Consider the following 15,458-nt stretch of genomic DNA (forward strand, 5'->3'; position numbering starts at 1 on the left):
CAGTCTGCCTTGAACCTTCTTGCACTCCACTGGTTTCTAGCCACGGTGAGGGCAAACCTTTATTCCACCGAGTGGCCTATTCAACAGCAAAGAACCGGAAATTGAGCTGTGCTCAGCGACATTAAATTTGTCCAAGTTTAAGAGTCCCGTGGTTTGCACCATTTATGAATCTTTGCAGTAAACTCACACCCACAGAGAAACATATGAACACACACGGCTCCCGCAGCTGCAGTCGGGCCACGTGTCCGGCAGCCTCTAGCGGAAGAGCCGGTAGATCCTGGGCAGGCGCCCATCTCTGCTGGACAACGCCGCCTGGATGTGCTCGTAGGCTGGCAGGTCGCTCAGATCACCCAGGGCCGCCACCGCGGGCTTCCTGCGAAGCATCTGAGAGGCAACTCTCCGGATGTCTTCCGGCTTCACGCTGCCTGGCACAGGGGACAAAAATACCTCAGGGGATTGCCCGCCTCCTGCACGGACTCCGTCTCCATGTGTGGCTGCGGCCCCTCAAGGCCCTGGGGGTCTGAGGCCGGGCTGCAAACTCTAGAGGGTCCAGATTCAGCTGTGCGGACTACACTGTGAGTCAGGGTGAAATATCGGGTTTTTCTTGGTAAACGGGGAAATACCAGTGGTTTAAAAGGATTTTCAAATGCAGACATGTGCCCACCCAGAAAAGTTGACACACCTGTAATGCAACAGCTCCTTGTCTGCAGAGCTACCCACATGGAGAGGCTGCGGGGATGGAAAAAACACCCCCTCCCAGGGCTTCGTAGGGCGGCAGCCGCTCGCGCAGCCCAGCCTCCTGAGGAGGGACCTGGGACCATAGCCTGTGTGGGCACAAAAATGCACCGTGGGAACACACTGACCAGTAGCTTGGTTTTGCTACAGAAAACGAAGCCTTAGGGACATCGGGTACTGTGGTGTTCCATGGTCTGAGGGGCTCCCCGGGGTGGTGGGGGGGGGGGGTAAGGATGCACCTGTGGATGGGGGTAAGGATGCACCTGTGGACGGGATGCATGCTGGAGCTGCCACGAGGTAATAATCATCACCAAACAACCACTGGCCTAACCCTTGTGGGGTCACGGACACTTCGAGCTGATGGAAACATAGACTCGTCCCCCAAAGCGGGACACACAGAGAGAAATTCAAGGACTTCCCGTAGTTCACTCACGGCAGGCCATGGAAACCTGGGCTCAAGTCACAGAGGGCACCACCACGTGAGCCCCGTGTGGAGCATTTCCAACAGCTCACTGAGTCGGCTTAGAAACCTGGAGCGGTGGTGAAAGGCCCCTTTATACGGGGTGAAAAGCTGGGGTCACAGGGGTCGGTACTCAGGGACACAAGGCAGGGCTGGTCCAGGGTGAGGGCTCATGGGTGCAGGAGCCACAGGTAAACAGGTCTGTGGCAGTCTCCTGGGAGGGAAAAGAGGGAGCCCGATCTGTGCCCCCAGCAAGGTACTCACGGATGAGCGTGCACAGCTCGTGAGGCAGTTTCCTGGAACGGGTCGCCAGCACCTGTCTCCCTACGTCCTCAAAGATCACAGGCCTGGACTCCAGGTTCATCATGAGCATGGACATCAGCTGCGTCTTGGCCCGCTCCAGCTCCACCTGGGATTCAACCACCAAGTCACGCGGTTCGGTTCACAACAGCTCACACACCGTCACCCAGTCACAGCCACGTCACAAGGAAGACAAATCCAAGAGTCAGGGGCTCCACGCAGACCCCAGGCACAGGGCGTGCCCCCGGGGAAATTCTGAGGGGACCAGCTCGATCTACCAAGTCTGGGCCTCGAGCCTCTCTGACCAAGTGTGAAACTGACAACAATGGGACTCGCCGGCAAGTTCCGTCCACAAAGCTCAGCCTGAAACCGGAGGGCAGGGAAACACGGCTGGGTGAGCGACGGGAGTGGCTGGTGAAAGCAGCACACGCGTGCTGGAAGACGGGCCGGCTGCAGAGATTCCATGTCGCCGTCTAAGCAAGAGGACTCCTAACTGCAGACGAGTCCTTTCTGTTTTGCCAACTCCGGGCAAATACTTACAACTTACCTCAAATTAGCTTCACATTAACAGGAAGTACTTCCTAGCAGGCCACTAATGGAGCGCCCCCAACAGATTTTTAAACACGTTTTTGTAAAATTACTTTTTTGAAATACTTTTTTTTTAAAGCTTATTTTTCTGACTAAAAAGGGAATATGTGATCATTGCAAAAAGCAGGGACTGAGCAGGAAAGATCCATAGGTGAAGGCCGTGCACCAACTCAGCCCACACGCTGGGCCTCTCCTCCCAGGCCTCCTATGAGCATGCATACAGAACCTGCTTATTTGTACCAGTATTAGTCCAGGAAGAAACAAGATCTCTAAATATGTAAGATGACAAAAACTAAGCCAAAGAAACAAGGAAACAAAGACTTAGATTAAAACACAAAATGGAGTTCAGGGCGCCCAGCAGGCTCAGTCCACAGAGCACGTAGCTCTCGGTCTTGGGGTTGTGAGTTCCAGCCCCATGCTATGGATAAAGATTACCTTAAAATTAAAATCTTCAAAAACAGAACAAAACCAAAAAAGCAAAATAAAACATAAAATGGAAGTTAGGGGAGAGCTCGAAAACCACCCCGAGAGGCCCGCTCATCCTGTGCGATGTGGCTTTAGTTCCCATGGTTCTGCAGGGTGGCTGAAAAGGGCACACGAGACCGCTCTGTACCATTTCTTCCAGGAGGGCCGGGGCCAGGCAGGTGCGAGCAGGTCCAGTGCTGGCAGGGCAACAACTGTTCTTGGTGCTGAGACCAGGGAGCAGGAGAGGAGCTCAGCTGTAGGTCTGGGTCACCCCGGGGCTACACTGTTCTGGTGGGATGTTGGCGGTGCTGGGAGCACAGAGGCCAGCCACGCCCACACCGTGTTCTCTAACCTGCCAACACCGTGGGGGATGTCGGGATTCAGCTCTGTGCTGTACTTACCACATCCACAGTTCCCGCCATTAAAATAAATTCCTTCGTGAGGATTTCCACCATTTCTCGAACCTTTAGGGAAAAGGGAAAGATGAAGAGTGTGATCTGGACCTAATGGTCTGTCTCTTCCAATTCAAGACAATGACACCCCTGCTCCAAGAAACCAGCTCTGTGTCCGGGGACGTGAGCTGCACAGGAAGCAGGGGCGGGCGCTCACCTGTCTGGGGTCGGCGCTGGCGTGCACGCACAAGAGGCCCGTATCCTCATAGCTGTGGTGGTACGAGGTCGCGTTGTACATCCAGTGGTGCCTGTAGGGAGCAGGGACAAAGGGACACCTGGAAGGTGGTGTCACAGTCCAAAAGCACCTTCAGCTGGGCCTGGTGACCCTGGGGACAGCCAGGTGAAAGGAATCCAACCTACCTGTTGAGCACGTTAAGGTAGAGCCTGGTAAACATGCCTTTGCCAGGCCCACCGGCTGAGAAGGAGCCGCCACCCCCCATCATCATGTTCAGGACGGCGAAGGGGATGAAATCTTCCTCCTGCGGGAGACATGAGGGCAGAGCTTGGCCGGGAGGTGACACCCGGCTCTAGGACGTGGTAGGACCCGGCTGGGACTTACCAAGAAGGAACAGCTCTCCAGTCCTATCATGATGTGCGTGAGCTCAGGAAACGGGGCAGGACCCAGACTGACGTTGGACATGTCTCTTTCCAGCTATAAGCAAAGAGAGTGAATGGTGTACCCACACGGAAGACAAGCGGGCCTCAAAACCTCTCAGGTCAGATCAGCCTACAAAGAGTTCTAGCGGGGCGCCTGGGTGGCTTGTCAGTTGAGTGTCCCAACTTTTGATCTCAGGGTTGTGTGTTCAAGCCCCACACTGGGCTCCGTGCTGGGTGCGGAGCCTACTTTGAGAAAAAAAAAAAGGCAAAAGACCCCATCATGGTTTTACAGAAATCATACACGCACATCAGTAAACTCCCTCTAGAGAAAAGAATAGTCCTTTAACCTTCCAGTGAAGCTAAACGCAATCATTTTTTTTTTTTTTTAAAGATTTTACTCATTTATCTAAGGAGAAGAGAGGGAGAGAAAGAGAGCACAGAGGGAGAGGGAGAAGCAGGCTCCCCGCCAAGCAGGGAGCCCGATGCAGGGCTCAACCCCAGGACCCTGGGACCATGACCTGAGCCGACTGAGCCACAAGGTGCCCCTAAACTCATTCTTAAGTTCTCAGCTTTGCTTTAAACAAGGAACACGTCCTGCCCTAACACCACAATGTGTATTATGGTAAAGGCACAAATGCACAGCTCACTGTAACACCTGTGGGATAAAGCTGAGAACGTACCAAAAACAAAGTAAAGAAAGTACACATACCCCATCTTGGCTTTACCTTGACAACGCCCCCGGTGTACTGTGCTACCGATCTGTCAACGTCCACAGCCCTCTCACATCCCCAGGCCGGTTGGGTTCCCAGGAGGTACTTTTTGGCACATTCCACCAGGTGCTCATGCTCCACCCCGACTCCAGCCAGCACCATGCGGTCGGGGGTGTAGTAGTTTCTTAGGTATGAATGAAGCACTTCTCGATCAATCTTTGCTATGTTTTCTGTGGGGCAGAAACGGTGGAGGCCAACTGTGTTTTCCCGATAAGCAGCCTAACAAAAGAAGGGAGAAACACAGGTGACAGAGAGACCACGGCCAAGTCTCCTCCTGGCTGTGCCGGGCCTGCCATGACCCCAGCTGTGGCAGGAAAAGCTCACGGTTGCTTAGCTTTGCTAATTTGGCAGGAGCAATTTTGTTTGCTTACAAAAGCAGTAAAATCCCTCTCTCCAGAATGAAATCTCAAAAAAACCCCATGTAAAATAAAAAGCTCATTCTAGAAATGGATGAAAATCTTATTGCTGTAAGAATGAGAATGTGAAACGCTTGCATAAGTTGCAGGTTTGAGAATTAAGAATCTTCTGTCCACACCTATAACCTGTGAATAGCCTCAGGAAGGCAGACAAGCCCTCTCAACTATGCTGATGTTGGGAGGGCCACGAAGGCGGGTGCTTGCGGGCTTTCTAGTACCTCATGAATCATCTCCGTGAGAAGCGGTTCTGGGTCAGGCCGCATGTCAAGGTCCTCCAGCTCAAACTGGACAGCCATTCGGGTCATCTCAATTTCTTCATCTGCAAAGAACCGAGACAAGGCTCAGACCGTACCAACCAGGAGGGAAATGGCACTGGGCCTAGGCTGCCAGGCTGGGCCAAGGGTCATTGGCTGGCAGACACCGGCAGTCTCCTCGGCCTTCATCTGGGATAGACCTGGGGGCACTTGTGTGAGTGAGGGGGCAGGGCCTGGAGGCACTGGGCCTCTTGTCCAGCTTAGCCACCTGACCTGCCCCAAGCCCCGGCTTCCTTCCCAAGAGAGGCACTCAGGCCCCTGGCCCGTCTCCCCAGAGGGCTGCTGTGAGGACAGTCACGTGGAATGGGAAGGTGTTCACAAAAGAGGCACCATCCAGCATCACGGCTGCCACTTCATCCGCAACCTGGAGTAAGTACTGGAAGAACTACAAGGCCAGGCTGACGTGACCAGAGCACAGCCAGGGCGGCAGCAACGGGCAGCAGGGCCCTCTCTGGCCCACTGCGGGCACAGAATTCGAAGTCTTGCCACCACCAGGCCAAGGAAGGGGATGGACACAGGCACGTGGAAGCTTCTGGTGGCACACCAGCCCGGTGTTTAAAGACAGTCTGAAATGCCTTTCAGAAGTGAAAGACCCAGGGCTGCCTGGCTGGCTCTGTCAGAGGAGCGTGCGACTCTTGATCTCAGGGTTGTGAGTTTGAGCCCCACGTTGGGTGTAGAGAGTACTTAAGTTAGTAAATAAAAACTTAAAGGAAAAAAAAAAGATGAGAAATGAAAGACCCAATTTAACTAAAAACGTCAAAAGGCACAAAGTTATGTCAAAGTATTGAGCTCATTGAAGGACTTTTCTGACCATCAGTGTTATTTCCAAGGAAATCATGCCACCTCACTGGTAGCTGAGCTCAAGGGCTGCATACAACGCTCTTCCTCAGGGCAGCGCTTCCATGTGCCTCCCAAGGGCCCAGCCCCCAGCCCCTTCACGCAGCCCTGGGCCCACCTGTGAGCCTGGGGTGCAGGACCACGTCAGCCAGCAACCCAACCACCGTGTCCAGGCCTTTAGAGTCAGCAGACACAGCATACATGGTGGTGTCCCTGGAAAGAAGCAACGACATGAGGCACTGAGGTCACCACAGGTACACACCAACGGGGGCTGATTCCCCCCGCTGCACTGAGGACCAGCACACACTTGCTATGTCCCATCTTACAGGACAACTTCCAGTACGCACCGGAGTGACAGCAGCTGCCCAGCCAAGATGGACAGGAGCCATCCTGAGACATTTCCACAAGCAAAGGCCCCCTGCCACGGGGGCCTTATCACCTGCTTCCTGAGCATCAGCTGCCCCGACTCACGGTCAACATGCAGTATGCACGGCCTTATGTGGCTGCGGGACAGGCCACATGTGGCAGACAAACACCACCTGCCCTATCCACAGCGCCCCTCCATCTGTGTGCTGGCTACATACTGGACCTCTCCCGGTCCCCAAAAAGACCACTGCCTCTTCCTGGCTGAGCCTCTCCCCATGCTGTTCTGCGCCACCTCCTCCCCTCAGTTGGTCTGGCAAACTCCTTCAAGACCAGTCCAATCATGAGTTTATCATTCCTTTCCTGACTCCAGACCAGATTAGTTGCCTGTGCCCCACCAGTCTCGGTTTCTGGCTCTTGTATCCGTTACCTGTGGTGCAGCCCTCTGCCAGATCCGTGAGCATAGTGGGGACAGGGCCTGCTGCATCCCTAGTGCCCAGCTGGCAGTCTCTGGGAATTGCCTGGCCCTCCAACGTGTTCTCTGCTCTAAGTGCTGCTGCCTGCATGTTTCCCCCACCAAATTCTCCACCCAACCCGGCCTAGGCCAGGCTCGCTTCTCACCCCTAACCTCCACAAGCCTCTCCAGGGGGTAGGTTTCAGTGGGACTCTGACCAAGGATAAGAACCACAGTTCCACGTGGATGCAAAATACACTGGCGTACCTTGATGTCTGGCAGTCACAAATACCCCCGTGCTTTTCCAACGTAAGCAGAATTTCATCTTTGCTGTTAAATCGATCTGTCGACTATTAAAAATAAATAAGTAAACCTAAACACACGATCCAAAACAACCTCTAAAATATGTTCTCCGAGAAAAAAGTTTACGTTTACTTTGATAACATGTGAAATCAAATTATCTTTTAATCTAAAGATCTTTTAGTAGGATTATCTCAGCAGCTTAATCACTTATTAAAATAACCATTCTAAAGAAAGTAAAACTTGATAAACTCTTCTCAAGTATAGGCTCAAAGATTACAAACAGGACACTGACCGAAAATGCCAATTTTTCCAAAAAGTGAGCAATTCCACTAAGATATTTTGCTTCATATCTTGATCCTGAATTAATAAGAACTGGCAATAAAAAGAAAATTGACAGGTTAAACCAAACGTTGAAAAGGGGAGGTTTTAGGATGATTTAATCAAGAGAAACCTTTTAAAACTGAATGTGATCAGACAGGCTGACCTAATTACGTGAGGGTGACGACGTGTCCACTACCTGGGCTACGTCTCCACAGCTGCACACACCCACGTTGACACCGACAAGAGTTAGTTGTAGGCTTCATATTTATGGTGGAAAAGTGTTAGGTTTCTATGAAGGTAGAAAGGGAAAAAAGCCCACCGCCAACGGGGTGGTTCATGCTTTGTGTATTGTTTTCAGGGTCTATGCCGTACTTTTCCACTCAGGACACGATTCACAGATGACGTATGAAGCGTAACAATCGACTGAGGCACATGGGCGTGAAAATAAACGGGATGACCCACACCACCACCAACAGTACTTACTTCCTACTGTACAAAATTGTCCAAACTTGTTTTGGGAGGCCACGCGAAGCCCATTATCCAGCGTGGTGACTTTGGTTTCAAACTTTTCCTGTCCATCGACTGTAGCAAAAACAGGCTCAGGCACTCCGGGTAAGGGGGATGAGAGCGGGACGTTGGCAGAGGCGCTGCCACTCCTGGACTGTCTGTGTGGAGGAGCTCCGGACCTAGACACCGAAGTTACCCAGTTACAGCAAACCCGAGACCACCGAGCCTGTGGTGACCATCTGGGCCCAGCCGGTCACGTTCTGTCCACGTGAAAACTGGATGTGCCCCTCTCTGCAGATCTGTTTCTAGACACCTGGAGGCAGCGCTCGGGAGTGATCAGGGACACCGCTGCGGGTACAGATCCTGGCTCGGCCCAGGGGCCTGCGGCGAGCCGGTCAGTTCTTTGGGCCTGCCCTGCGCGGTCTGGACTCCAGCCCCCTCCCCAGACTCGCGTCTTAGAGCGCTCTCCACCACCCCCGCAAGGTCCCGGCCCCAGCGGCCCGCGGGTCCGATCCTGGACCACACCTGGTGGTTACCGCCAAAGCTTCTGCCCTTCCCGTCCCGGCCGGCTCTTGGCCGCGCTTCCCCAGCGGCTGCCCCCGCTCTCGTTCCCCATCTGTCGGCTGCTAAAGGCGACCCCCTCCGCGCCCCCCTGAAGTCAGACTCTCCTGCTACCCTGTCTATCGCCGGACCCCACTTTAGGTTGGAGGCGTTTACACGACCGCCCCCGCTTTGCCGGCGTACAGGGACGGGCCGCCCCCAACTGTGGCCCGAGGGGACGTGCCCGAGGCCAAGAAGGCGGGAGAGCGAGTGGGCGCGGAGGCCCCGCGGGCTCGGCCTCACAAGGGGGCCCGCGGCAGGACCGGGCCGGGGCGCAGGTGACGCGGGGCCTCCGACGGGCCCCAGCGGCCCGGGAGAGGTCAGGCGAACGGGGCTCGGGGCCCGCACCCGGGGCCCCCGGCAGGGAAGCGCCCTCGGCGCCCCGGAGACAAGGCCGGGGTCCCGAAGCCCGAGCCCGAACCAGCGGCGCCCCGTCTGCGCGCGGGGAAGCCAGAGGTTGAGCGTCCGCTCGGACGCCCGCCGCCCCGGCCCCCGGCCGGCCCCCGACGCGCGCCCGGCTCACCTCAGCCGCGAGCGGCGCCACGAGCCCGAGCCGCGCAGCAGCAGCCGCGCCGTCGCCAAGACCATAGCCGCCATCTTGGGTCTCCGCCCCCTGCTTCTGTCGTCACTTCCGACCCCGCCCCCGACGCCCCGCCCCTACGGCGCCAGCCCTCGGCGTTCGGGCGCTCGCTTCCGGTGCCGGGAGCGGAAGCCGCCGCGAGAGGCTGGGAGCGGCGGCCGGGCGGCGGGCGACGCGGGTGGGCGACTTGGGCCGCGGCCGGGGCGGAGCCGGGGCCATGGAGCCGCCGCTGCCAGGCTAGGGAGGGCCGGCGCTGCCGGGCCCGCGGCGATGGCGGGCTTTGCGCGCCGCCCGGGCGTCCCCCCGCTGTCGCGAGCCCGGAGCCTCGTCATTCCGGACGGTGAGCGGCCGGGCGCCCCCGCCCCGCCGGGCCGGGCGGCAGGTGAGGCGGGCCGCGGGCCGCGCGGCCAATCGCTGTCGTTGTTGTTGCAGCAGCTCCGGCGTTCTATGAGCGCCGCTCCTGGCTCCCCCAGCTAGACTGTGAGCGCCCCCGTGGCGGGGGCCTGGACCCCCACCTCTTCGGCATTCGGCCGACGTTTATGTGCTATGTGCCCAGCCCGGTGCTAGCTTCCGTGGGAGACACAGGTGAGAGACAAGCCAGGGGGCCCCCCGCCGGCACTGCCTGTAGGGACCTCGCCGTAGTCTTACCTCGCTCCCTGACCCAGCGATGGGCGCCGAGCACCGCTGGGGGCCGGCCCCTGGGAACGCAGAGGTGCAGGGAGGCCCCGCCAGCCAGGAGCTCGCGGTCTGGCCTTGGGGAGCCCCCTCCCCAACACAGACACCCCAGTGTGGGATGGTAAGTGCCAAAAGAGCGGTATGCCCGGCCGGAGCACCGAAAGCCACTCCTTCGTGGGGGTGGGGGGTGAGGCAGAGGAGCTGCTGGGCAGTGGCCAGCTTTTTAGTTCATTGTCACCCTCCCCAGAGCAGTTATGCTGCAGGGTGTCCAGGGTGTGGGGCGAGACTTTAGGTGGGGGTCTCATCAGGGTCTCAGAGGAGAATGGCAACCTGTGAGGGTATTCAGAAGGCTTCACAAGACAAAGGAGGGCACGCGTAGCCACGCTGGTCATCAGAGCCTACCGGGAGCTTTTCCTGAATCACACATGCCAGGGCCCGCGGAAGCCATACTGTCTCCATTGGTAGGAGCTGGGAGCTTGTGTTTGAAAAGTTCCCCAGCCTGTAAGAATTACTGCGATAGAGACCCTGTGTGGAAAACAAGTTGTCACAGAGGCCTCTGTGATCACGTTAAGGTGATGACGTCTCTTTGCAGATTTTGGCTACGGAAAGGGGAAGTGTACTAAGCAAGGTCTGCCAGGAGCCCAAGAGACACATTTTGGAGGTAGGGTAGTTGGGCAATTCTCTCTCTCCTCTCCCCAACACAAAGCGCCAAGCACATGCCCTGTGGCTGGTTGTCAGTTTGACAGCATATAATCAGTGTGCCAAGTGGGGGTGGAGTCCCACGGATTCAGTCTTGGCCCCAAGGTAGAGAGAGAGAGGGTACAAGGACAGATGAGCCTGATGTGCACGACAGCGATGTGGGAAGGCACACCAAAGGGGTCTGAAGAGGCAGCATGGGCTAGAACACTTTGCACAAGGTTGGCGCCTGGGCTCAGATGGCCATTGCTGGGAGAGCGGAAAGGAGGTAGGCAAAGAGAGAAGGGAAGGATGGGTGAGCAGGGAAATGGATAGAGGTGGAGCAGTGATCGCCAACCTGGCGGCACTTTTGGAACTCTCGGACGGCCCCCAGCGCAGGTTATGTCCCAGGCCAGCTGAGTCTGTGCGGGAGTGGAGGTGCATTGTCATCCCAAAGACCCCCGGGTGATCTCCATGGGCGGCAAGGAGCGGGAACCAGGGGGTTGGGAGTGGGAAGAGTTCATAAGTAAACTACCCCAAGGTGAAGAGTCACCCGTTCTACTGACCAAGCCAGCCAGGTGCCCCTGGGAAGGAGAATTCAGAATGTGAAAGTGGATCTGTTTTATTGGCTAGGTTTTTCATTTCCTAGTGTCACTGAATTCTGGTGGGACGAGAAGGGTGGCGGTCCTGAATTTAGATGTGGCTGTGTTTTAGAAAAACTAACGGGGAAGTTTCTTGTCAATGACTTGAGAGACATTTTCCAATTGTGTTGTGTCATATCGTTTTAGATGATAAACTTGAAGATCTTGCAGAGGCCAATCCATTCTCCTTTAAAGAGTTTCTGAAAACCAAGAACCTCAGCCTGTCAGGAGACGATACAGCCAACGACAGGATTTATTCAAAGGTAGATCCAAGGCGTCGTCTGCGATGACCGTACACAGAGAAACGTCCAGAGGACATCTCTCTTCCGACGTGGGATACGCTGCAGGCGCTGGGGGGCAGAGGGAGCCCGCAGCTCAAGCTGACGGGAACATCGGGTGGAGAAGCTGCCGGGAGCCCTCCTCTTTCCTGGGAGTTCCACTGCTGAGCCCCTCAGAAGACAGGCCTCCAGCGGCTTCTGGGTCTGACCCGTGCCTCCAATTGTTTTCTTTAGGAAGCCACGAGACACTCACTGGGGCTTGGCCGCAACTCCCCGACCTCCCAGACCATGGGGTATGGCTTAGAATATCAGCAGCCGTTTTTTGAAGACCCTACGGGGGCTGGTGATCTTCTGGACGAGGACACAGACGAGGGTGAGGACGGCGGCTGGGACGGGGCGTACCTGCCCTCCGCTGTGGAGCAGACCCGCTCCTCCGGGGTCGCCGCCAGCACATCACCCTGCAGCACGTACGTCTCCTTCTTCTCTGCTGCGTCGGAGCCGGTGGCGCCCAAGACACTGCCCCCGTGGACACGGAGCGACTCTGACTCTCGTGCCTCTCCGGTGGGGAGCCCCGGCACAGACTTCGCAGCCCACGGAGAGTCTCTGGGAGACAGGCACTTGCGGACACTGCAGATAAGCTACGAAGCAGTAAGTGAGGGGGCTCTGCAGCGTGCGCGCAGGCGACCTGGAGCCTCCGGTGGCCTTGGTGGCCTGGGGTCTCGGCTCCAAGGACAAGGTGGTCTGTGGTGCGGCCGTCTCCCGAATTGACAGATTCCGCGCGTGACGTGCCCCTGGAAGAGCAGTGTGCGGGGTGGTGGGGTGCGGCCCATCTCAGGCAGGAGCCGTGGAGACCCTCCGAGGTCCCCCTGTCAGGAAAGGGTCCGCTTCAGGCATCGGCTCAGGGACGTTTCGTTATGTTCTGAGGAGAAGAAATACGTTTAGAGATGATTATTACTTAAAAGAGAGTTAGAAGTAAAATTGGTGTTCGTGACCGGAGGCCTTTAAAGGGAGACTTCTCCACTCACGGTTTTCCGTTTTAAGCAAACAGTACGTTGACACTCTATAACGTTCGTTTATCGAGACGTTCCAGAGCCAGTTTGTAGAGGTGTAGACTCCTTTTGGGTGAGACCCAGAGTTTCTAATAAGGATTTTCTTCCTCTGCAGCTAAAAGATGAAAATTGTAAGCTGAGAAGAAAGCTGACTGAGGTTCAGAGCTTCTCTGAGACTCAAACAGAAATGTACGTAAGCTTTGAGTCAGCGCTGCGCTTCAAACGTCAATAATGAAGCGTTGGGGGTGGAACCAAGCTTGGCTTTCATTGTCTGTGGGTCATCAGCATCACACGTTCCTCCTCGTGTGCTGAGTGAAAGTTGATTTCAAATACCCGGCCCACACGGCCGCGCTTGCTAAAAGCAGCAGAGCGGTGGATGGCGAGCCAGCTGAGGAGCGCGCTCTGCGGCTGACGCCTCCGATCGGCCTCCCGAGGCCTGGCGCCCTCGTGGCGTTTATCCGCCCCGCCCCACCTAACTGCCTCTCAGATGAATTCTGAGAATGAGACGCGTGAGGGATCGACAGCTTGGTCTTCTCTGTCCCCAGGGTGAGGACATTGGAGCGGAAGCTGGAAGCCAAAATGATCAAGGAGGAAAGTGACTACCACGATCTGGAGTCAGTGGTGCAGCAGGTGGAGCAGAACCTGGAGCTGATGACGGTATGGGGGCCTGGGGGGCATTGTGTCGAGCCGGGTGTGCCCCCTCCTCTGCTGTCAGCCTGCAGGGGCACGGCGCCAGGAGGGGTCCCTCACAATGGGCCGACCTGCCGGTTCGTGAGAGCCGGAGGCCCCTGGGTGGGGGCAGAGCCCGCCTCCATTCCATGTCCATGTCTCGCCGTGTTACGCAGTGGTGATGCCCTTTTTTTTTTTTTTTTTTTGGTGCCAGAAACGGGCTGTGAAGGCAGAAAACCATGTCATGAAGCTGAAACAGGAGATCAGCTTGCTCCAGGTGACTAGACAGCATGGGCACAGGGTCCAGGAGCCTCCCAACAGTGGTGGCTCCCGCAGTCAGGCCACGCCGGCTCTCCCCCCAGCCCTGTTTTCTCTGCTTAGCAGGAGAGTGGTGGGCATGTACTGTATTGTCTGGGACAGCACGGACCCTGGCACGAATCTCCCATTTCTGTGGATGAGTGCTGAGGGCAGACTGAGGAAGCCCGGCTCCCTTGAGAGCCCCCTCAGGAGATGCCCACTGTGAGGGCCAGCCCCCATCCCTTCACTGCCTGTGCCGAGGCTGCCAGCTTCAGCTGGGCTCGTGCTGCCTCTCAGATGCTCTCTCGTGAAGCCGTCAAAGTGCTTTACTGCTCTCGCCCACCTCTAGGCACAGGTCTCTAACTTCAAGCGTGAGAATGAAGCCTTGCGGTCTGGCCAGGGCGCCAGCCTGACGGTGGTGAAGCAGAACACCGACGTGGCCTTGCAGAACCTCCGCGTCGTCATGAACAATGCCCACTCCTCAATAAAGTGAGTGCGGGGGAGCTGAAGGTGCCTGGACATGGGACAGGGGTGAGGCAGAGATGGCCGGCAGGCCTGGGGGGCGGTCTTCAGCTTGGTGTTTGAAACCATGACCACACTGCGTGCAGCAGATGGGGCTCCGGGAGCAGAAGTGCACTTGATGGTGCTGGTAACCCTGAGGCCGCATGTCGTGTGCCAGACTAGCAGGCTCTCGAACCGTCTTTGTGGTAATCACTGGTTTTACCAGAGCACTAACCTCAGACAGATCAGAGTCCCAGCTCCCTCACCTGCCGAACACCTCAGTTCTGCACGGAGAGGAGTAACAGTGTTTCCCTCCCGTCATAAGAAGCAGATGAGTTTGCAGGAGAACCCCCCCACAGAAATGGCCGCTCTGTTGCTCCCCGTGAGCACCCTGTCTGCCTGCCACGGGGCTGGGCCCCTCCGGGGAAGAGCAGCAGCCACCAGACACCCCAGGAGCTGTTTTCTGGCTTCTGTCGGGGCCGTTGGACAGTCGCGGTAGCAGGCCTGTAACGTCCACGTTTCCATTTTAGGCAGCTGGTTTCTGGAGCTGAAACGTTGAATCTTGTTGCTGAAATCCTTAAATCTATAGACAGAATTTCTGAAATTAAAGATGAGGAGGAGTCTTGAGAACCCTGAGGTGCTTCCGGGTCACAGCTCCGCTCACACCCGGATGTCCCTGCTCACTGGATTTGGAAATGCCGTTGTGTCTTTAAATATGTCGTCCTCACGGTAGTAAAGATACTTATCATGACATGCTAATTTCACGACCACACAGTGTGAGCAGCGCGCTGCAGGGAGAAGCAACCCCCGCGTGAGAGCCGCAGTGGCTTCTCCGTAAGCCTTCTGGGGGAGCTCCAGCTACTCCACGAACTAACGCTCTATCGGAAGACGTTTCTATAGAAGCCAGTGATTTTTTGAAGTTACTAAACCTGAAAATCACAGTTCTATAATGAGTGTTTTCTGTTATCATTGTGGAACGCTAATTGTAAGATAAGTCAATTGCTCGTCCTTAATTTCGACAGGAGAGAAAGCAGGGGAGCCGCAGTGAGTGGTTGCCTCAGAAGGGTCCTAGTGCCTCTCCGACCTCACCTGGTGCCCCTGATGGCTTGGAGTCCACTCCTGCGGGCCTGCGGGCCTGCGGGAGGTGCCTGCCCCGGGAGACCTGAGCGCGGATGCCCCATGCGGGGCCCCGGGTCACCCAGGTGGGCCACTGTGTGCAGCTATCACAATGCACACGTGGGCCTTGGGTTTGAAAAACTGCTTTGGCTGGAGGGTTTTGATATATGTTTCAAGTGGGGTTTTATACGATGAAGTTTAGAATTCAGGAATTTAGAGTGTGCAGAGCCTCCCTGTGTTAGCACAAGGCTTGTCCACAGTGCCTTTCCAACTGCTCCCCCACATAGGGAAGGCAGAACATGCACTACGTGCCTTCTTGCCTATTTTTCTGTAGACGTTATTTTTTTTAAGTAAGCTTCCCTTTTCCCTTCTGTTCAAATTGACAGTTTTCCTATTTAATAAATTGTAAAACTTCTATGAACTGTACCTTTTTTTTCTGATTTAATCAGGTCTTTATGCTTGAGAATCATGGTACTGTCCTTTGGCTTTAGGGCA

The 15,458-nt window shown here is 56.0% G+C and overlaps 2 protein-coding genes across 10 annotated transcripts; one reads left to right on the forward strand and one right to left on the reverse strand.

Moving 5' to 3' along the window:
* Positions 1-33: 33 nt before the first annotated feature.
* On the reverse strand, positions 34-9,135 carry PMPCA (peptidase, mitochondrial processing subunit alpha). 4 transcript variants are annotated; one of them, XM_027615920.1, is made up of 14 exons: positions 9,006-9,135; positions 7,859-8,061; positions 7,347-7,426; positions 7,019-7,101; positions 6,053-6,147; positions 5,002-5,102; positions 4,323-4,586; positions 3,560-3,652; positions 3,361-3,479; positions 3,158-3,248; positions 2,950-3,012; positions 1,460-1,604; positions 683-824; positions 34-421 (listed from the first exon to the last, which is right to left on the reverse strand). In XM_027615920.1, exons 1-14 carry the CDS (start codon positions 9,077-9,079, stop codon positions 256-258), a joined length of 1,719 nt encoding a protein of 572 aa, XP_027471721.1. In that variant the 5' UTR covers positions 9,080-9,135; the 3' UTR covers positions 34-255. The 4 variants fall into 4 exon arrangements, with proteins under 4 accessions (XP_027471721.1, XP_027471722.1, XP_027471724.1 ...); XM_027615921.1 differs by lacking the exon at positions 683-824 and having other exon boundaries at positions 34-425; positions 9,006-9,134; XM_027615922.1 differs by lacking the exon at positions 683-824 and having other exon boundaries at positions 291-421.
* A 48-nt stretch (positions 9,136-9,183) lies between these two features.
* Positions 9,184-15,380, forward strand: ENTR1 (endosome associated trafficking regulator 1). 6 transcript variants are annotated; one of them, XM_027615964.1, is made up of 10 exons: positions 9,184-9,402; positions 9,495-9,647; positions 10,330-10,398; positions 11,201-11,316; positions 11,566-11,979; positions 12,496-12,569; positions 12,926-13,037; positions 13,264-13,326; positions 13,696-13,835; positions 14,378-15,380. In XM_027615964.1, the coding sequence occupies exons 1-10, from the start codon at positions 9,333-9,335 to the stop codon at positions 14,472-14,474; spliced, it is 1,308 nt and encodes a 435-aa protein (XP_027471765.1). In that variant the 5' UTR covers positions 9,184-9,332; the 3' UTR covers positions 14,475-15,380. The 6 variants fall into 6 exon arrangements, with proteins under 6 accessions (XP_027471765.1, XP_027471766.1, XP_027471769.1 ...); XM_027615965.1 differs by having other exon boundaries at positions 9,498-9,647; XM_027615968.1 differs by lacking the exon at positions 9,495-9,647 and having other exon boundaries at positions 9,184-9,444.
* Positions 15,381-15,458: the final 78 nt, after the last annotated feature.

Source organism: Zalophus californianus, chromosome 13 (genome assembly GCF_009762305.2).
Source record: "Zalophus californianus isolate mZalCal1 chromosome 13, mZalCal1.pri.v2, whole genome shotgun sequence".
In the NCBI taxonomy this organism is placed as follows: Eukaryota; Metazoa; Chordata; class Mammalia; order Carnivora; family Otariidae; genus Zalophus; species Zalophus californianus.

Excerpts from the sequence above, each read along its gene's own strand:
- ENTR1 (XM_027615964.1), top strand. The coding sequence starts at position 9,333 with ATGGCGGGCTTTGCGCGCCGCCCGGGCGTCCCCCCGCTGTCGCGAGCC. Across the intron at positions 9,648-10,329 it reads AGCTTCCGTGGGAGACACAG|ATTTTGGCTACGGAAAGGGG; the intron begins GTGAGAGACAAG and ends GTCTCTTTGCAG. Across the intron at positions 10,399-11,200 it reads CCAAGAGACACATTTTGGAG|ATGATAAACTTGAAGATCTT; the intron begins GTAGGGTAGTTG and ends ATATCGTTTTAG.
- PMPCA (XM_027615920.1), bottom strand. The coding sequence starts at position 9,079 with ATGGCGGCTATGGTCTTGGCGACGGCGCGGCTGCTGCTGCGCGGCTCG. Across the intron at positions 5,103-6,052 it reads CCTGCACCCCAGGCTCACAG|ATGAAGAAATTGAGATGACC; the intron begins GTGGGCCCAGGG and ends GGTTCTTTGCAG. Across the intron at positions 3,249-3,360 it reads TACCTTAACGTGCTCAACAG|GCACCACTGGATGTACAACG; the intron begins GTAGGTTGGATT and ends TGCTCCCTACAG.